The following is a 21,853-nucleotide window of genomic DNA, read 5'->3' as shown; positions in this document are numbered from 1 at the left end:
TTGAAAATATTGTGCTAAGTGAAAGGAGCAAACACTAAAGACCACATTTGGGATGACTGCCGGAGATGCTTCAAACAGGCAAGTTCAGGGACAGAAAGTACGTTATTGGTTTGTGTGCTTGTGTGCTTTACAGGGTGTGAAGAGGAATGGAGGCATTTGGTTATTAGTGGGTCCAGGGTTTACTGGGGAAAAAATAAAATACTCTGGGTTGAGACAATGGCTATATAACCCTGAGAACAGGCTAGGGAACACCAAAGTATGGTGTGAAACAGGTAAAGTTTATCTTAGCAGTTGATAAATACATTTAATCATTCATGAAACCTAATTACAAGTTACACAGATGTATAAAGTAGGAATCCATTTCTTTATTTAAATTAAAATTGTAAAAGTAAAGCAAACTAGTACAGAATCCCACTAAAGTTTGCAAAGAAAAATAGTATTATTTTATGTTAAGTAAGTATTACTCTAATGGAATGGCTGATTTTCTTTTTTCTCTATAGGGCTTTCTAGTCTCCCCTCCCCACTCTTCTCACCTCCATTCCCTTTCCCCCTCTCCCCTCTCTGTCTCTGACTACCCTCCCTCATCTTCCCCCTCTCTACCCCCCCAGTCCCCCCCCCCCCGAGCTTTAGTAAATGGTGACAGCTGGTTGTCACTTAATTCTTCATTCCTATGCCAACATTTTCTCGTGGCTTCTCAGATTTCATCATCTGCCTTGGCAAATTCTCTCAGACAGGAGCAGGCAACCTTTTAGCCATGGGATTTTATACTACTTTCATTTCTAAATTTAACTGAAAATAATTTAACTACCATAGCATATCTGGTGATGACCTGTCAAAAGTAGTGAGACTAATCAAACTCCTATCAGGAAAATTAATTGTTTTCCAGGCGATACCTTTGCTTATTATCTTTTTCCCATCTCTGGAATCTGACCATTAGTTATTGGTGCATATATAAAAACAAGAACATGTGTGTGTATGTGTGTGTGTGTATAACTATAATGTATTTCCATACATATTTTCTTAATTTCACTTTAATAATGTCAATGGCACACTTCATAAGTTAGACATTCACTATATTAATTAATATTTGTGATTTTAATTAAAACATTTTATAAAAGTCAGCTAACAAAATACACTGCAGCTAGCTCACTTACTGACAGTTCCTATATTTGAAGCTTTCGGGAATATGGACGCATTTACCTCCAGTTATGAACATGCCTGGGGCACTGGGGACCCAGGCTAAGCACTGTACAGACACTGCAGCACTGGGGAAACTGAAGGTCGTGATGCAGTGAAGAGATTCAGAATCCAGGAGACGAATTCCATAATGCAAATTAGCCACCAGGAGATAGTCTGTGGATAGTGGATCCCACTCCAGGGCTGTGACTGGATCATCCTCATCTGTTCCTTCAAGAGATTCAGGTCTCAGAACGTGTTTCTGATTTTTGCTACCTATTTCATACAAAGAAAATCGTTTCACAGAGCATCGTAAGATCAGGTTTCTCTCATGTTGTCTAACGTCTGCCGCCTGTCTCTGGGACTCCTGACAGCATGGTCTGGCTTTCTCATGTGGATGGCTAACATGTGAACACGGGAATTAGTTTATCCTGATGATACAAGTCACTGTCATCAGCTTTGCTTGGATACTGTCTAGTGCTTTCAGCATTCTTCATATTTGTCACTGAAAATATGGAAGGGAACAACTGGCTTATCTCACCAGAAAGAACTTTCACTTTCTCATGACAGGACAGAGACAAGGAAGCAGTTATGAGATGGAGAGGATGGAGAGAATCAATAAAGAGTAAAAGCATTAACTCTGGAGGTGACAGCGTAGTCCACCATCCAGTTTTATCCCTGACTAGTTTTGCTCTCCTGGACAAGACACACTCATTGGTGTCAGAGCACCTCTGGTATTATAATGGAGAATTCAGTGTTTTTTTTTTTTCCCGCAGAGAATTTGAAATCCCTACATGAGTACTTCATTAACAAGCTATTACATAGGGTCTATTATAAGTAGTATTAACAGTATTTACGGTAATTCCTTTCCTCAGTTGTCATTAGTTGTTACAATTCACACCAGAGCTTTAAAGAACTGCAAGGATAAATAAAGACACTTAAATATACAAAGGAATTATCAGAAATCATCCTCGCTTCTGCAAATTACGTATATAACAAGCAACGTAGAAAAATATGTTTTGATTCCCAGATGCCAGGAAAGCAAGAGGCTCCCAGGACCAACAGGGATGAGATTAGCTGAAATGCCCAACAAAGGGGAGAGAGAACCTGTAGAGACCACATCCAGAGGTTAGGCAAGGCTCCCTTTTGGGGGATGGAGCCACCCATCCTCCTCAAAAAATTAACCTAGTATTTCTTCCATCTAAAGGAAACAAGGAACATAATGTGGAGCAGAGACTGATGGAAGGCATCCTATATACAGTCACCAAACCCAGCTGCTATTGCTGATGCCAAGAAGAACATGCTGACAGGAGCCTGATATAGCTGTCCCCTGAGAGGCCCTGACAGATACAGAGGTAGATGCTCACAGTCAACCACTGAACTGAGAACAGGTTCCTCAATAGAGGAGGTAGAAAAAGGACTGAAGGGGTTTGCAACCCATAGGAAGAGCAACAATATCAACCAACCAGACCCTCCAGACCTCCCAGGGATTAAATAATCAACCAAAGAGTATCCATGGCTCCAGCAGCATATGTAGCAGTGGATGACCTCGTCAGACATCAATGGGAGGAGAGGCCCTTGGTCCTGGGAAGGTTTGGTGCCCCAGTATAGGGAAATGACAGTGTGGGGAAGTGGGAGTGGGTGTGTGGGAGGGGGAGCATCCTCATAGATAGAAGCAGGGGGAGGAGGTTTCCAGAGGGAAAACCTGGACAGGAGATAACATCTGAAATGCAAATAAATAAAATATCCAACAAACAAGTAAGTGACAACACAAAAAAGAGAAGAAAAAAAAAAGAAAGAAAGTAGACAGGATCCAGACAATTTCATACTTACCAGGCTGAAAAATCGATATGCTTCCATCAATATGGCCAAATGCAACTTTTCCTTTCTTTTGGGTGTGCCACCTAAATATAGAAATATCAGCTGCAAAAGTATGGGCTTCTTTGTGTACAGACACTCCACTATCTGGTCCCGAGATGGTCCAAATGAGCAGAGGGCCTTTCTGGGAAACAAACCCCACTGTATTGTTCGTGTTCCAGCACCAGCCGAGACAGGTAGGGGTCTCTGGAAAAGGTTAAACAGAAGCACAGTAAGGAGTTAGCAATACGCCTTTGAGAATTTTCAAAGAAACAATTAAATAGAATTTACCCAAACTGTCATGTAGTCATTCAAATTTTCTACACACATCAGTGAAGAAGTCCTTTTATGTTGTATATCAAGGGACATGAGAGGCTATGGCATAAACTAACTAAAATCTTAGCCCAGAAATACATCAGATGCAAGTAATGTTTGGTAAGTAATATTTGACAAAGCTGAGTAATAATTATCTGTACTTCTGATGTGCATTTAATTGTGTTTTTCCTTCTTGTCAGTGGTTTGTTTGTTTGTTTTCATTCTTTTGAGGCAGGGTTTCTCCATGTAGTCCTGGCTGCCTTGGACCCCACTCTGCAGACCAGGTTGGGCTCAAAAGGTATACTCCACTGCTACCTGGCTAAAGGTTGTTTTGTTTTGTTTAGTATTTTGCTTTTCTTTTAGATGGGTCTCTCTATGTAGCTGTGGCTGTCCTAAACTCATTATGCACAGCAGACTTGCCTCCAATTCATAAAGATCCACCTACCCCTGCCTCCCCAGTGCTGGCATTGAAGGCATGCCCCACCAAGCCCAGCCTAAATTCTTATTTTCAAACATAAGCTAGGACAGTCTGTTCTGTGCCTTTAGAAGAACGATGCATTGCACATCTTCAATTTCTTTCTCATACAATACAAAATTAACGTCAAGTCGAGTGTTTGTTATATAAGATTATCCACAAAAATGTAAAACATCAGATAATATGCACTGCAATTTATGTAAACAGCACTGATAGGACTTCTGACTAACAGATTATTAGAAAATATGGAAATTCATGAAAACTCCTAGCAGAAAACACACATAGCCATTTTTACATCACAATGCTCACTGCCGGAAGTAATGTGGATTTTGTTTTCTCCCTGATACACTAAAAACCCATAGAAAACTACTCAACTATATTAATAGAAGTTCGTTAAGGAGCTCGATTTATATATATTTATATTTATATGTATCTTTCCCAAAGGCTGGCACAAACTTTATTTGCTCTCTAAAAACTGGCTATACTAAGCAATACAAAACAGATTCCATGAATTTAGAAATAAATGGTACTTTTTATAGTTCTAAATTACTCTAATCTGGGAATTACCTTAAAAACACCATTGTGAAACAAAATTTGTTCCTTTCACTAACCTTTTAAACATTTTTAATGATCTAAATTGAAAAAACACTATACTCAATGTGCTAAATATGGCTAACCATTAACACGGGCATTATCCTGACAGAAAACATAGGGATGAATGTGTATGAATTATCAATATTGCAATTATATGTTAAAATGTAGGAAAAACATTTGAACAAAATTAAACTAGCCCAATAATTGCGTCTCAGTTTTCTATCTTAAAATTATTCATATGACCTTTAAAAGAAACTGAATGTGCATATTATATCTAGAAATATCTTACATAATTATAAATAATCACTTAACTATCATTGGTACTAAAAATAAAGGAAATTCTGATGTTTAGCATAAAATGATTATTTAATAATATATTAATTATATATTTAATTAAGTAATATCATTACAGTTAAAATTAAAGGATTCTCAGTGTTGAGTAAAAGAAAGGATTGTGACCAGTAGTAATGGCCCACCTTCAACCCCAGCACATGGGAGGCAGAGGCATGTGGTCTCTGTGAGTTCAAGACTGGCCTGGACTACAAAGCTAGTTCCAGGACATCCAAGGCTTCACAGAGAAACCCCAAAGAAACAAACAAACAAACAAACAAAAGGATGGTGATATTACTAACTCCCTAGATACCAAGTTCCTTGAAACAAGTTTCCATTTCTACCAAATCACACATAATCATAAAACATGCTCTTCAGTCTATCATGTAGATGATTATTAGCACATATTATTGCCCATATATGTTAAAGATTAGAATACACTAAGAAACAGGCAAGGCCTGATATTTATCTAATTATTTTTTTCTAATTTTTTGAAGTATTTATTCTTGAAAATTTTATATTCAATTTCAGTATTAATTTAATTGGCTACATCTTTAGCTAATCATATCTTCTATGAAGATTTGAATTTTTTTTCAGTTCTGTATCCTCATATTTGTCATGGCATAAAATTCATTTATTACACATGTTTATATATACATTATTATACAGGTTACTACTAGAAATTTTAAATGCTGTTTTAAAACTTAATTAAATTGAGATTGTTGAAATATAAAAATTTTGCTTGACAAAATAAATTTAATGGCAACCATACCTTTGATGTTGTCAAGTTTAGCGATGACTTTTTGCTCTGCCACATTCCAAATAATCACTAAGTTATCGGTACTGCTGCTTGCAAACAGGTCAGGGTTATGTGGACACCACGAAATTGCTGTGATTGTTTTTTTGTGTTCTGACATAATTGCATGAAGTTTGAACTCATTATAACGGCGATCCAACTAAAACAAAGCATGTCAAAGAGCTGAGTTCTTCTTTCTAAATAATCTGTTCTCTATTAATAATCATATAAAACAGAAGCTATGCACAGAAATACTGGTTTACAGAGTAATAAATATGAATTCATTTCATGCCTTGGTTTTCATTCAACCAAATTCAGTAAGCTGAGCAAAACTATTTGAAAACAAACAGAGGAAACAAAGGTTTCATATTATTATAATAAAATTTTTACATTTTAAACCTGCATATTTTATATTTCATTGTATTTTGTAAAAGATTTATTTATCACATATAAGTAAACTGTAGCTGTCTTCAGACACACCAGAAGATGGCATCAGATCTTATTACAGATGGTTGTGAGCTGCTGAGATTTGAACTCAGGACCTCTGGAAGAGCAGTAAGTGCTTTTAACCTCCGACCCATCTCTCCAGGCCATTTCACTGTATTTTTACCAATGTATTTTATGAAATATGAAACCCTTTTTGAACTCAGGAAGCAAAGGCAGGCAGATCTCTGAGTTTGAGGCCAGTCTTGGCTGCAGAGTGAGTTCCAGTACAGCCCGGGTTACAGGGGAAAATGATGCCTTGAAAATAAACAAATCCCTAAAAAACAAAAAAAAATCAGTTTTTTACAAATATTTAGACAAAAATTTAATTTGTTTAAATAAACAAACCTATTTTTACAGAAAAACATGAATTGGTTTTGGAGTTTAATTTTAAATCAGTTTATATAAAAAATCAATTAACTGTTTATAACAACTTTTATATTTTCAATGATGTTCAAAAACAATCTTCAAAATATTGTATATTTTTTAAAATTGATTTTACTACCTTATATGTGAATATAATGCATGTAGTTCTAGTCTGCCAGTAGTCTCTCTTTCTTCCTACCTGTGTGTGTCTATCCATATGTATGTGTCTGTCTGTATGTGTCAGTGTGTGTGTCCATGTGTATGTGTGTTCGTCTGTATGTGCATGTGTGTGTCTATATGTATGTGTGTCTGTGTTTCCATCTGTATGTGTGTGTGTGTCCATCTGTATGTGTGTCTGTGTATGTGTGTGTGTGTGTGTGTGTGTGTTATTTATTTATTTTAGCCACAGCCATCCAAGTGAGCGCTGGATTAGGATAATCACTGGGACCTGGTGGGGTCAACACAAGGGATGTAATGCCTGCCCCTCTCTCTGAATGCATCTGTCAGGTCCCAGAGGAACTCAGGACAAATGGGTAACTCGGTGGTACCTATTAGAGCTCTCTCAGTAAGTACTTGTTACAGAGTCCTGGCCTGCCACCTCCCCTAAACCTGGCCATCCCAGGACCCTCCCCGCCCTTTCCTTGGCTTCTCTTTTCTATATAAGTCTGCCATTGTAGTCAGCATCTCTCTTGGCCTCTAGTCTCTGTTTCTGTCTCTCTGTCTCTGTCTCTCTGTCTCTCTCTCTCTGTCTCTCTCTCTCTCTGTCTCTCTCTCTCTGTCTTTCTCTCTCTCTAGCTCTCTGAAATAGTTATTGCTCAGCATTCCAATATCTTTGCTTTTCTGCTTTACTAATAATCTTGGCATATCAAAATTTGAGTAACATCGCTGTTTCTTGTTACTTCTTCTTTGTAATTTTGTCTCTTTCTACAAATACAGCTTTATTTGGCAAACACTGATGACATGAACACTTACCTCTGGTCAGCGCTGCAGGTGATAATCTTTCTAAGTTGTCCTGTTTACATATTGTGTATTTTGTGTGGTTAATAAGTTTTAAGTAGAAAACCCCCTTGCAATATAAGCTATCTGTAGTACAGACTGCAAATATATCCAATGCATCTAACAACAAACGTGCTGAATGTGTTAGAGATTCAGCATAAATATCCATCCATCCAAGCACTTAGAGGAAATAATGTCCTATAGCAGTGATCGTCACTAACTTTACTAGAACGGTGTAGAATGCTAACTTATTTAACATTTCCTAACATAAACAGTATTATGAGATTGCACTTGTAGGATCATAAGTTGCTTTTTTAATAACTGAGCTTAACATATTTTTCACTCTCATTGAACAACTGTATTAAATTCTAATGCCAGGTAGAAAAAAAGTCACTTAAGAACACTAAAAATGTGATAATAAACTATTGCTTTATCTAGTATATGACTGATTATTTCGCTTTAGCCATAAGACCAGTGCACACTGGTGTGAGGAGCCATTTAATAAACAGCCTTTGAACAAACTTATTTTTTAAAAAGGAACTTAAATTCTGTACATGTATGTACATGTATGTGTGTCTGTGTGGGGGCATATGAATACAGGGCTCAAGGAGGCCAGAGAAATTTATCAGCTTCCCTGTAGCTGGAGTCATAGCCCACTGTTAGTTTCGTGGTGGGAATCTGGAAAACAAACTCAGGTTCCTGGAACAGCAGTAAGTATTCTTAGCCACAGTCACATTTCTTCACCCCCTGATAATAATTTTAAATATTTTAATTCAAATACCATAATTTTAAATGAAGTTTAGATAAAATTTAAAAATACCAATTTAATTAAGATTAATGTCATTGTTTCTAATACACACAGCTAATATACATATTCAAAGAGAAAATACATATATCAATTGAATAACTTAAGGCAAACATTAGTTAAAAATAACCATATGCATTATAATCATATATTGAGACAATCTGTGCTATTAGACCTGGTATATATAGATGGCCAGAGTTGCACAGTATGCAAACCGGTCTCCGTTGGCAGCACACACATCTTTGTTCCATGGCTGACATCCAGCGGCCAGCAGTCCCACTTGCCTGACCTGGGACATGTTTGGCTTAAAAGAAAATGTGAAGAAATGTCAATCATTTTCATCATTTGATAAAAGTTTTAATTTTATCTTCCCTGATAAATGCCTTTATGCATTGAACATATATTTGTAGTAATATTAATCTCAACTTAATATTTACAGATGAAAATAGTTTAAAATATCTAATTGACATCAAAGCAGGCACTTGGAGATAGAAAACGAGACCATAAAATGATGAATGGCAAAAGACATGGGCCTATGCAGAAACCTTTCAGGGCTGATAGGGAGTAGAGGGGAAGTAATCGTGTATCAACATGTTTCTCTTAGACCCACTGAAGAAGGTCACGCATGATGCCCAGGTAGGCAGAGCATCCCATAAAAACAGCAACATCCAGAAATGCCGATTTTCAAATATTCATAAGTCGATCAAGGTAGCAAAGTCAAATTTAAAATACAGTGTGCGAATGTTGGGACAACCGTGACCTAGCCTGCTGTTTTTACATTGCTCTTTATCCTGGGGAGCGTGTGCGCATTTGAAGCATAAATGTTAGATAAGATGGGTAAAAAAGCAGGGCTAGCAACACTGACGGTTGTTGTGAGGGAGAAAAAGAAAATTAAAAACTGTGCTTGAATGTCCTAGTAATGGAACAGGAGAATAAATGTTTCAGTAAATCATTTGTTTCTTTTTCATTGCCATGATAAAGTAACCCAAGAAACGCAACTTAAGTAAGGAAGAGGTTATTTTAGCTTACAGCTCCTGCTTGGAGTTCATGGTATCTGGGGAGCCACAGAGGCAGGAGCTTGAGGGAACCTGTCACATCACACCCATAATCATGGACAGAGAGCCATGAAGATAAGCATGCTGTTATTGACCTTGATTCTTTCACTTAGGTAACCCAGGTCACACCCCTAATTAAGATGGACCTTCCCTCATCAATTAATCAAGAAAATCTCCTACAGGCATGTCCCAAGGCCCAACTGCCAGTTGACTTTGGAGTCTGTCAAGTGGACAATTAACAGTAACCATGACAACAACCCTCTGCAGTGGAGAACTGCAGTACAGCAAATGGTACCCAGGACAGAAATCAGGAACGTGAAATGAAGACCAGCTCTACTCCAGGTATGATTATGAACTAGAATCCGGCGTGAACCTTGGGTGGCTGTTTCATGCAGCTACATTTTGACAGGTTGATAATTTCCTCCGATGCACAAAACTTATGTTTTAAATGAACTCCTATATGTTCACCTTTTTCTTTGGATGACTGTGTTTCTTCTGTAATTACAAGGCAGTACCTTGTTCATCATTGTGATTTTATTCTATGATTTTATCCTATGACTTGAAATTTTTCTAAGAGTACCCTGTAATTTTACATGAATGTCAGGATGTTTTTTAATTTCTGCAAAAACCATCATTTATATTTTGGTAGGGAATACATTGAATTTAAAATCTACACTGTCATCCTAATCACATGAGATGCATTTCTATTTATGTCTTTGATTTATTTTAGTATTGTTTTGTAATATTACTAGAAAAAGTATTTTCCATCTGTGGTTAAGCTATGTATTAGATATTTTACAGTTTTGAAGCTATGATAAATGAAAATGTTGCCCTGATTTGAACTTGCAGCAATTTCCATGCCTCAGCTTCTGGGGTAGAGTGATTGTTACAGTAAGTCATTACACCTGTTCGTTGGAAGGATGTAGATTATTGATCCAACCCACTTACTAACTATGGGGCTGTTTATAGTTGTATTTCTTCAGGGTGTGATGCTGGTTGGTTTTCTATTTCTAGGAAAATTTCAGTTTATCTAGTTAATTCAATTTGTTTGGGTACACCTATCTTTAGTATTGTTCATAATAATTTTAATTTCTATAATAACATCTTGATACTTACTTATGAAGTTAATAACTTGTCTCTGCTTTTGTGTTCTTACTCCATCTTGTTGCATTGATCAACTGTGATCCCCTTTTCAAGGAATACTTTTTAGACTCATTGAGGTATCTCTAATACCACCCGAGTCTCTGATTCATATAACATTCCTCATTCCTTTGCTGTTTATCTTGTAATTTGGACAAAGTTGATTCACTTTCTCATTACATGAAGATATAAAATTTGATTGTGGTTTAAGATTTCTCTTGATGGTTAATGTCCAGTTCTAATTGTTTGATGCATAGCATCCCATGTTTCTGTATGTTGTGTCCTTATCTTTATATTTAAGTCTATCTTATGTTATTTGGATATTTCTGATTTTCATGTATTGGTTTTATAAGAGGGTGTTTGCCTAATCTACACAGACTGGACAATTTCAAAGTTTCTTTTCTGTTACAAACTCAAACCTCTCGGCATGATTAGAGAATGTGTATTGTCTACATTGTCTAATATTCCAGTCCTCGGAAATTTCTTCATAAAAGAATATATACAAAGTCTCTGAATGAAATATTCTACAATCATGTCTATGGACCTAATTAGATTGATATCCATAGTGCTCCCTTTCTCTGACTTCGTTTTAGTTGACACATTATGATTCTTTAATACTGAGAGACTATTTGGTTCTGCAACTATTTTTGGTGAATGCACTGTGTGTTTCTTCCATTCGGAATTTGCTTCATATGTTATCATGATCTCCTGGGGAGGGTGTAATGTTTACCATGCATCGAATTCTTATTCACAATGTTCTTCTTTTTCTGTTCTAAGCACTTTGGGATCACTGACAGTATTGACTGCTATTAACACAGTCATGGTCTTCTAGTTACTATGTGAATGAAAATCCCTTTCACTTTTGTTTCCCATTCATGAAGTTGGTGTCTTTAGAGTTAAAGTGGATCAGCTGTTGACAGCATACAAGCACTTTTTTCAAATTTTAAATTTTTTAATTATTAATTATTTTATTTATTTACATCCCAGAAATTGTCTCCCTTCTGGGTCCCACAGAGTACTTACCTCCAGCCCACTCCCCTTCACTTCTAAGGGGGTGGCCCCCACCCTGGGCATCCCACCTCCCTGGGGCATCAAGTCTCCACAGGATTAGGTGCATCTTCTCCCACAGAGGCAGACAAGGCAGTCCCCTGTTGTAAACATGGGAGGCAGACAGATGGTGGGAGGCATCTAGCTGGGAGAGAGGAGGGGAAGGGGAAAATGGGGACAGAATCAGGCATGGGGTGGGGGATGGGCAGAGACAGGAGAGAAGCCCAGAAAGCTAGAAGAATAAATGGAAATATGCAGCTGCCAAGGGTGGGGGTGGAGGGTACCTCTAGAAAGTCTTAGAGACATGGGGTTGGGGAAGCTTACAGAACTTAATTTAGGGGAGCTTAGTCAAAATGCCCAAGAGTGCAGTGGGGATGTGAAAGCTAGGGAAACTACCTCCACTAGCTCCACAGGGCCCCCAGTAGAGAATGAGGACACCAAGCCACTTTCAAATTTTTTAACCCATGCAAAGATTTCTAACCTACTCTGTCAGTCTCTATCTTTTGCTTAGACAATATTCTATTTAAAAAGCACAAGTATCTACTTGTGGCTCTGGTTCTCACAAGTATAGATGAAATATATTTTACAAAAATGGTGCATAATTGGACATATAAAAATATTCCTTCTCATCGTTCTTTCAGACATTTTAATCTCTTAAGTAATTATCAGTCATGGTCACATTTCTTGTGGACTAGGAGCTTAAATTTTCTGTTCATCAATTCTGAAGATCCCGGGTAGTAAAATTACGAACCATTTTCTATTGCATTAGCTGTATAGTTACCCATGTGCCCACTTTATTGATATTATCAGTGTACCATGTTGTGTCGTGGTAATGTTTGAGTGTCCCTCTCTCTTAGTCAGTGGGATTTCCTCGAACATGTTTCAGGATAGTTGGAGGGTAATGAATGCCAAAAGAGTTTGGCCAGATTTGGAAAGTTTGTTCAACAAACATTTATCTTGTGACAATTTCTTGTCCCGCTGCCTTCTAGTCTCCAGTATGTCTAATAGGAATCTCGATAGTTACCTTAGCGAGGATTTGGATATATGACGATATGCTTCTATCTTTGCGTTTCAAGATTTTGTGCTTTGTCTCTGCCCTTAAATTTTTATTATACTTACTTAATTGAAACTACGAGAATTCAGGTCATTTGGGTTTTGCTGAAATTCTTGGCGGTTCATGGTAATGTCTTTCATCTGGATCTGTACTTGCATGTCCTGGCATTCCCTTTCTTCCCTCTCTGCATTCCTACATGAGAGCATGTTAGTCGGCGGACAGTATTTCTTAGGGCTCTTAGTTCTATTTACTTCTCTAATAGTATCATTTTTGTCCTGAATTAGTAAGTTCTATTATCCTGCTTTCACATCAGCAGGTATATTTTCGCTTATCTATCAAAACGTCTTTCAAATTGTTATAGTAAAGTTTTCTTTCAGTAATAAGACATTTAGATCTAACACTACCTTCCCCAATTGTTTGATGGTTCCATGGTCTCCATACGCCACTTTCTTGATCTTCTCTTTGTCTACTTTAGTTCTTTGGAGACCTTGAAAATCGTTATTATAAAGTCCTTTTTTGTGTTTGTGTGTTCTATAGTATGTATGCATATGTGTGTGTATGTTTGCATGTATGTAGGTATGTATTGCAATTTGGGGGAGTTGAATTCAAGATCCCATGCATACTAGGCAAGTACTCTACCAGTAAGGTACATCTGCCCCAGCCCTTCTCCTCTGTTTTGATTTAGACAATGTCTCACTAAGTTGCCCAGGGTGGCCTTTAACTGGAACATGTAAATCATCTGCCCCAGTCTCCCAAGTAGTTGGGATTATATGCTTATAACCCCTCTTTGTTGAGACTTGGTACTTTTGGTTAAAACCTTGACATTTGAATTAGATGATCTCATAGTTATGAAAATTAGGTTCTTTCTTGCCCAGTGCTTTCAATTTTGTTAATGTTTTCATTTATTGTTTTGTTTGCTTATATAACAAAGATCAGCTTTGGATGTAAATTATGTGTTTCAGAGTTGTTTAAGCCATCACCTGTACACACACACACACACACACACACACACACACACACACACACATATATATCAACTTTCTAATTTTTTTACATATGTGACTGCCTTAAAAATAGGAACACTTCTCCACTGTTGGTGGGGTTGTAAACTGGAACAACCACTCTGGAAATCAGTCTGGCCATTCCTCAGAAAATTTGACATAGTACTACCTAACGACCCAGTTATTCCACTTCTGGGCATATACCCCAGAGAAGCTCCAACATACAACAAAGACACATGCACCACAATGTTCATAGCAGCCCTATTTATAATAGCCAGAAGCTGGAAAGAACCCAGATGTCCTTCAGTAGATGAATGGATACAAAAACTGTGGTATATTTACACAATGGAGTACTACTCAGCTATCAGAAAAAATGACTTTATGAAATTCTTAAGAAAATGGATGCATCTAGAGAATATCATGCTGAGTGAGGTAACCCAGTCACAAAAGAACAGACATAATATGCAGTCACTGATAATTGGATACTAACCCCAGAAAGCTCTGAACACCCCAGAAACAAATCACAGACTATATGAAGTTCAAGAAAAACAAAGGCCAAAAAAAAAAAAATCTTTATGCTTAATCTTTACACACCAAGAAAACTTTGACTATTTCCAGGTTACCTCTTGTTTTACATGTACTTTATGCTCATTGTAACTAGTAAGATTTTAATGCATACTATCAAACCTTTAAAAAAATCAAGTACTGACAAAAATGTATTCATATACTTTTATGCAAAAATGCTTAAAATCTGTACATTTATCTATCTTTGTTTTTTAAAATAGTTGTTCAATTAAAAAATAAAATAAAATAAAATTTTGAGACTTTAAAAAATGGCTTCAAAAACTGTTAAAAGAAAACTATAGGAATCCTATGACTAAAGTGAATTGTTCTTCAACTAGCTGCAGGTAGGAAGGCACAGGTTTCCAAACTCACAGGACAGGGACAGGTGCAGCATGCTGGTGTCCTCCCCGTCTATCCCTCTGAAGCAGCAGTTACTGCTCAGAACCCGTCCATGACATTAAAGGGACACTCTGCCTCATTAAATCAGATTCTGGAAGATATGCATGGCTCTTTACCCTGAAATTTGAAGTCACAGACAGGCAACTGTTTTTGTGCTAAGTGTTTGACCTTACTGGAATTAATTTACATTTTACACACAGTCATTCTTCACGGAAGTAGCCAGCCTTTAGTTTTCCAAAAGTTCAGTTTTCCAAAACATTTATACCATAACGAATTATGTTAGTGCAACTGGCTAATAGAGGAACAGATTCCTAATTCTTTTGATAACTCGTTACCTTTAGAGGTGTTTAGGACAAAAAATATTCCTTTATTTGAGTGTAGCATAGTTCATTTACCACTCGTGTATGGAAGGAACCATTTGTTGCTATATCCTTACTTTCTTCAAAAATTATATTAGAATTTCCTTCTTGATATATAAAATTCAGTATGCCTTCCATCTTAATTATGTTTTGAAAATCCAAGGAGCAGTAGATTACATTCCTTTATCTGCTATTTTTGTTTACCTTTATTTTGGTTTTCTGAGACTGGGTCTTGTTATATTGCCCAGTAGGCCCTATAAATTCACTGTGTACTACTGGCTGGTCTCATATTACAGCAATTCTCCTGCATCTATCTGAAGATCACAGGGATGATAAGTGTGCAACCCACTCCCAATCTTAACTACCTTTAAAATTTGGGACAGAATAATCTTTATAAGCTAGCTATTAAAATAATAAATAAAAATAACAACATTTATTTTTTAAAGTTCATAATTTTGAATGACTTTTAAAATAGCATGTATCAATAAATAGATCAATATCATTGCATTAAAAAAGTCCAGAGTGGATATGCAAATAAATCCTAATATTTGGAACATTAAGACTTTTATCAACAGGATCATAAAATAAATCTAAGACTTACATAGATTTTATTCGAGCAAATCTGTTATTTAGAAGACAATATAAAACCCCAGAAGCTATAATTTTTGTTATCAATATGAATAATGATTCTACATCCTTAAAAATAAAAAAATCCAACCTAAGAAACATTTTAACAACTATTTTTATGATTTAAGCATAAACTGTAAAACATCCCCCTGTAAGACAAGCTTCTCACTGTGACAAGTAGCATTTTCAGATGGAAGAGGAAATACCCATTTTCCTTCCCTCCTCCTACTCCTTGTGCATTTTAAGCATGGGTTACTTGAGCAAAGCAACCCTTTTGGTACAGAAAGAACACCTGCACTTCACTGTGGGATGCTAAGCCTCAGAGTCAATGAGTAATGCAGACTTGTGGTGGGGTCAGGAAGGGAGCCTCTGTATGGTTAGAGCTACATGCGACTGACTGCTAGTGGCTGACAATAGGGACATTATTTTCATTTTGTTAACTTGTGTTCTAAGCTAGCTCTCAACCACATGTACAAAACACGCACACGGGCACACCAATACACACAGAGATTCTGGAAAATGTACTCTTTGATAGTCAGTGGATAAAATGTAACAGAAAATAAGACGTATAAGTATTTTACATATTAGATTTTAGGTCATTATGTTTACTTTTGAATGTATAGGGTTATTATAAAATTAGTTTAGTTAAAATGTAAATATAAATTATGCTTCTGTAAGGCAAAGGACACTGCCATTAGGACAAAATGGCAACCAACAGAATGGAAAATGACCTTTGCCAATCCTACATCCGATAAAGGGCTATTATCCAATATATACAAAGAACTCAAAAAGTTAGACACCAGAGAATCAAATATCCCTATTTAAAAAATGGAGGACAGAGCTAAGCAAAGAATTCTCAACTGAGGAATACAGAATGACTAAGGAGCACCTAAAGAAATGCTCAACATACTAAGTCATCAGGGAAATGCAAATCAAAACAACCCCAAGATTCCACCTCACACCTGACAGAATGGCTAAGATCAAACACTCAGGTAACAGCAGATGCTGGTGAGGATGTGGAGAAAGAGGAACACTCCTCCATTGTTGGTGGGATGGCAGGCTGGTACAACTCCTCTGAAAATCAGTTTGGCGTTTCCTCAATAAATTGGATATAGTACTAACTGAGGACCCAGATATACCACTCATGACCATATACTCAAAAGACTCTCCTCTCCAACACATAACAAGGACACAGGCTCCGCTATGTTTACAGCAGCCTTATTTACAATAGACAGAACCTGGAAAGAACCCAGATGTTCTTCAACAGAGGAATGAATACAGAAAATATGGTACATTTACACAATAAAGTACTACTCAGTATTAAGAACAATGACTTCATGAAACTCTTAGGCAAATGGATGGAGCTAGAAACTATCATCCTAAGTGAGGTAACCCAATCACAAACAAACACCCATGGTATACACTCACTGATAAGTGGGTATTAGCCCCAAAGCTTGGAATACCCAAGATACAATTCACAGACCACATGAGGCTCAAGAAGGAACAGGCCATCCAGAGACCGCCCCCACCTGGAGATTCAGCCCATATACAGCCACCATACCCAGACAATATTGCTGATGCCAACAAGTTCATGCTGATAGGATCCTGATATATCTGTCCCCTGAGAGGATCTGCCTGATCATGACAAATACAGAGGCAGAGGCTCACAGATAACTATTGAACTGAGAATGAGGTTCCCCCATTGAGGAGTTGGGGAAAGAATTGAAGGAGCTGAAAGTGTTTTCAACCCCATAAGAACAACAATATCAACCAACCAGAGCTCCCAGGGACTAAATCACTATCCAAAGAGTACAGATGGACAAACGCATGGCTCTAGCTGCATCTATAGCAGAGGATGGCTTTGTTGGGCATCAATGGAAAGAAAAGCCCTTGATTCTGTCAAGGCCCAATGCTCCAGTGTAGGGGAACGCCAGGGTGGTGATAGGTAGGGTGAGTGAGGCACCCTCATAGAAGCAGTGGGAGGGGGAATAGGATAGGGGCTTCTGGAGGGGAAACCAGGAAATGGAATAATAGTTGAAATGTAAATAAAATATATCCAACAAAAAACCCCCAGCAGGGTACTATTTTTAAAAACAAACACATAATATAAATCTAAGGGATATGCATATACAAGTGACCCTTATAAATATATTTTAATCATAAAATAAATAAATTAATTAATTAATAAAAATTATATGGAAATACAATAATGCCAAAAATCAATTATAATAGTAAAGTTTGTATATTTGTATTTATATATTTATGTCATATATAGTACAAGTGTTAACTTATTGCTCTCAATATTAATATAATAATTTTATGTCAATTTTCAAACTCAAGTTTGAAATTTTTAAATCAAACATTTGATTATTTTCTTATTAACATTTATAATGGTGGTTGTATATGATATACATAAATATATGAAACCTGGAAAATAAGCTGGATGCTTAGAAGTGGTAAAAGCCTATATTCATGTGCTGGTTTTCCTCACTGACTCTGAGTTTCATCTCATTTCTGTTTGTACACAAATGAATGAGACTTGAGGAAGAAGGAGCCCATACTCCCAAAGATCATAGGGCCAATGTAAGGGATAAACTAATTTTGTGACAAAAAAATACTTCTTTTAATGTCTTGGCTAAGTTACAAAGGCCAATGGTAATATTAATGACTGAAAGGAAGAGAATTTGAACCTTCAAAATCACTATGTGATGCTCCAAAGGTACTTTAAATAACACCCATTTAGTAAAAAGCATTTTTATTAAAATCAATTCTTTCTTGACTCCAAATGATACAATCACCTTCTGGGCTGCACTTCAAAGAGAATCTTTTCTGAAACATGAAAATGAGTGTGTTACTGTATTTAAGGTGTGGTCACACATAAACGGGGTCAATAGCTTTCTAGTGCGGTGTTTGTGCAGTGAGTGGAGTTTCAAGTCTTGCTACTAAAAGTCCTGGGCTTAAATTTTCCCATTGTTTTTTTACTGTATTATGCCATTATTGAAGTTCCGAACTCCACTCTTTACTACGTCACAGCCACTTTTCTTTTCTGGAGAATGCTTTCTTGTTTTCTTTATGAGTGATTTTCCTCAGAGGCAGATGGCTACTGCATCCAGAGAGGTTTATCATGTTGTTCAACAGCAAAGAAAAACAAAAAAGACTACATGGAAAGAAAATCCCCAGAGGCTGTGTACTGCTGAGAATTTATTTTAAAAAGAAGTAAAATAATAAGAAACTAATTTGTGATTGGTGTGATTAGAACAGAAAGCCAAGAAGTGGAGAAAAGAGAAAAATTACTGCATATCTTCAGTAGTCTGTGTCCTTGAACAGCAATGAGAAGAACTACGCTTAAACCTCATAATGAGATTCTGGCTCTTCTGTTCACAAGTTAATGCGAAGAAAATTCACAGTTGTCTAATAAATAGCAATAAATTCTCCATTGAAAAGTAAAATTAAAACTAATTTTTCTACTCTAAATCCATTTTGACATGATACATTTTAAAATAAGATTTTTTTAAAATAATGGGCCAAGTTGCCGTGGTAACAGTTTGACTCCCTTTGAAACATAATTACAAGCATTTTAATTTTCATAAAATTTATCAGATATCATATTGTGCTCAGGATCTCTGTTTTTCCTCTAATAATAGTATCATAATGCTAAGTATTAACATACAACTGCCTTCTATTTAATTAAACATTTTTATTCGTGAGAAAAGGTTTGTTTTTTTAATATAAATCTCATTTTTAATCTTGAGACAATCAGTATGTAATTTTTTATTGGTTATTTTATTGACATTTTAAATATTATCCCCTTTCCAAGTTTCTCCTCCAGAAACCCTTTAATCCCTCCCCACTGCCTCTATGAGGTTGCTTTGCCACCCCCCCCTTCTGCCTCAGAACCCTATCCTGGGTCATCAAGCCTCCATAGGACCAAGGGCCTCCCCTCCCAGTGATGCCAGATAAGGCCATCCTCTGCTGCATATCTAGCTGGAGCCATGGGTCCCTCCAGGTGTACTCTTTGGTTGGTGATTTATTCTTTGGGAAAAGGTTTGTAATCACTGCTATTTTTATACATGAGTCACATAGAAATTAGCATTTAATAGTTCAATCAAAGACAGTCTTAAAATATTACTGTGAGTTTATCTAGACAGGTAGGATGTCTCAGGCCTGTAATCTCAGCTACTCAGAATACTGTGGCAGGAGTGCCACAGGTTCAAGACCAGCTTGGGCAGTTTAATGAGATCCTGTTTCAAAATACATAAAGGAAAGAGGGCTGACCATACAGACGAAGGGTGGAGCACTGATCTAGCATGCAGGAGGCTTCAGGTTTCACTCGCAACTGAAAAAGAAAATTGGAATGGGAGGGGAGCTCTTGGTCAATATATAATCATAGCTCTCCTTATAAACTACATTCTTACCTTTAAAATTGCTATCATATCCTCAGAATTTTGTAGTACAGAAATGTCTGCGATGTAAGGGGGCGGGACAGAGCTTTAAGAGAAGCAAAGCAGGCAAAGAGAGCAAACCTGACAGAGAATTATAATCGGAAGGTAAAAGTGTCTTACTCTTTGTAGTCCTTCATACCAATCATCTTGCTCAAACCAATGGGAAACGCAAGTCATCCAAGCCATAGACTGCACTTTAATCAAGTCAGCTGGAGAATAGTCAGCGCCTAAAGTAACAACAATGTGTTTCAAGCAGACAAGTTTCAGCAGGACCACCCCGTGAGATCATGTTCAGTACAAGAAGCGAATATTTAACAAATATTTCAACCGGAAAGCTTTAATAATTTACAAATAGCTGTTGAGAGAGAGAGAGAGAGAGAAAGAGAGAGAGAGAGAGAGAGAGAGAGAGAGAGAGAGAGAGAGAGAGAGAGAGAGAGAGATGACTTAGAAAGCACAATCCTATATTAGAAGATGAAAACCGATTGATGCTGTGCAGTTCCAGAAAAGACAACCAAATATTAGGCCTTAATCTCACATTCTAGAAACACTTTAGATCCGATTGTTTTAATAAACAAACCAGTGATTTGTAAAGGCTAACAAGGTTTTTAAATTCCACAAAAATAACAAACAGGGAGCAGAATTCAGCCGTCTTACATTTCTGTCTGTTTTTATTGCAGTACTTGAGCGATAGATTGCTTTGCAGTTAGTGAACTACCAATCAGGTGGCGGCATCGAGAACTGAAAGATTGTGCAGCACGTAACACAGTGTTATGCTTTAGAGAGTGTCAAAAATCATAAGTTAATATCTGTTTAGTTTTGTTTGCTTCTGGAAAACAATTAGTAGCTATAATACTTTATAATTATAAATATTATACACATACATACATATTTGTAGAGTGTGTGTGTGTGTGTGTGTGTGTGTGTGTGTGTGTGTGTGTGTGTGTGTTGCATTGTGTTTCTATTTGAGTACCTTTTCCACATAAAAAGGATAACAGAGAGTTTTCTCCTGTGGAAAGATGAGATTTCAGCATCACAACTTAGTTGAGAACAGTCTAATCCCTACAGAGATCTTTATTCTTTAGAAATATTTTCACTAATGTGTGCCTGCAACTTCAGATAAAAAGGATGACCAGATTCTTGCTTCTACAGTGGGCCTCAGGTGCATTCCCATTGTCCCGGAATCTGGACCTTGGCTCTCTAGTTCACGCGGAGGATTTTGCTTCTGATAGCTCAGAGCTTGCATCTCGGGCCTTTTCTTGCCCTCCTCACTCTCCTCTCTTCCTTATGCTATTTTGACTTGCGATTTCTGACCTGAGTCCTGCCACACGACATATCTGATACTGAATCTTAGCTAGCACCGCCTGTTCTAGTGACTACATTCTAGAGCCAATGCTTTCTCTCCCGATGCTGGGACCCGGCTCAAACCATGTAAATCTCACCAACTTCAGATGGCTATTTAACCGAGAAACTTCTGATTTTTACCTGGTTTTCTTCCTTCCTTCCTTCCTTCCTTCCTTCCTTTCTTCCTTCCTTTTTTTTTTTTTTTTTTTTTTTTTTTTTCCAGCACATTCAAACCTAGCCGGTCTCCCTCTCTCCAGGGATGGTTTCTTTCTCACTGCCAACGAAGATGTTTTGTTTCTCCTATTATTGCTCATTTGAGCCATTATTATGGTATTCTAGGAAGTGTCCAGAAGTGAAAAACGTCAAGCATCGTTTGGTCATTTCATTCATGTATCTTCCCTTCCCATTATATTTGTTCAAGAAGCTTTTTATCAAACCTTTACAAAGCTCCTTTTACCGTTTTAATGCCATTGCTTTTTAAAAAAAACCTCACATGATAGCTGACACAGACTGCTGAGATATGCTAATTACTAGTGCCCTGATTTTGTCGCAATTCCCAAATTTGTTCCTGTGCTTCTGTGTTGTTGTGATAATCACTGTGACCAAAAGCAAGATGGAAGTAAAGGGTGCG

General features: G+C 37.1%; 1 protein-coding gene across 6 annotated transcripts in view; it reads right to left on the bottom strand.

Annotated features, from left to right (window-relative positions):
• WDR17 (WD repeat domain 17) overlaps positions 1 to 20,067 on the bottom strand; it is a gene marked incomplete at both ends in the record, with an annotated part of 79,030 nt that extends 58,963 nt beyond the window's left edge. For 4 of the 6 annotated variants that reach the window (XM_080928898.1, XM_080928900.1, XM_080928899.1 and 1 more), the window contains 5 exons: positions 1,201 to 1,448; positions 3,006 to 3,240; positions 5,520 to 5,703; positions 8,369 to 8,497; positions 20,002 to 20,067. In XM_080928898.1, coding sequence (XP_080785024.1) covers positions 1,201 to 1,448; positions 3,006 to 3,240; positions 5,520 to 5,703; positions 8,369 to 8,497; positions 20,002 to 20,067 — 862 coding nt within the window. Of the gene's footprint in view, positions 1 to 1,200; positions 1,449 to 3,005; positions 3,241 to 5,519; positions 5,704 to 8,368; positions 8,498 to 20,001 lie in introns of those variants that run through there. The other 2 variants (XM_080928902.1, XM_080928903.1) reach the window with 2 other exon arrangements.
• Positions 20,068 to 21,853: the final 1,786 nt, after the last annotated feature.

This window comes from Micromys minutus, assembly GCF_963924665.1.
Source record: "Micromys minutus genome assembly, chromosome: 14".
NCBI lineage: Eukaryota > Metazoa > Chordata > Mammalia > Rodentia > Muridae > Micromys > Micromys minutus.
Note: the sequence above shows the minus strand (reverse complement) of the source record. Positions and strands in the feature narration are given on the sequence as shown.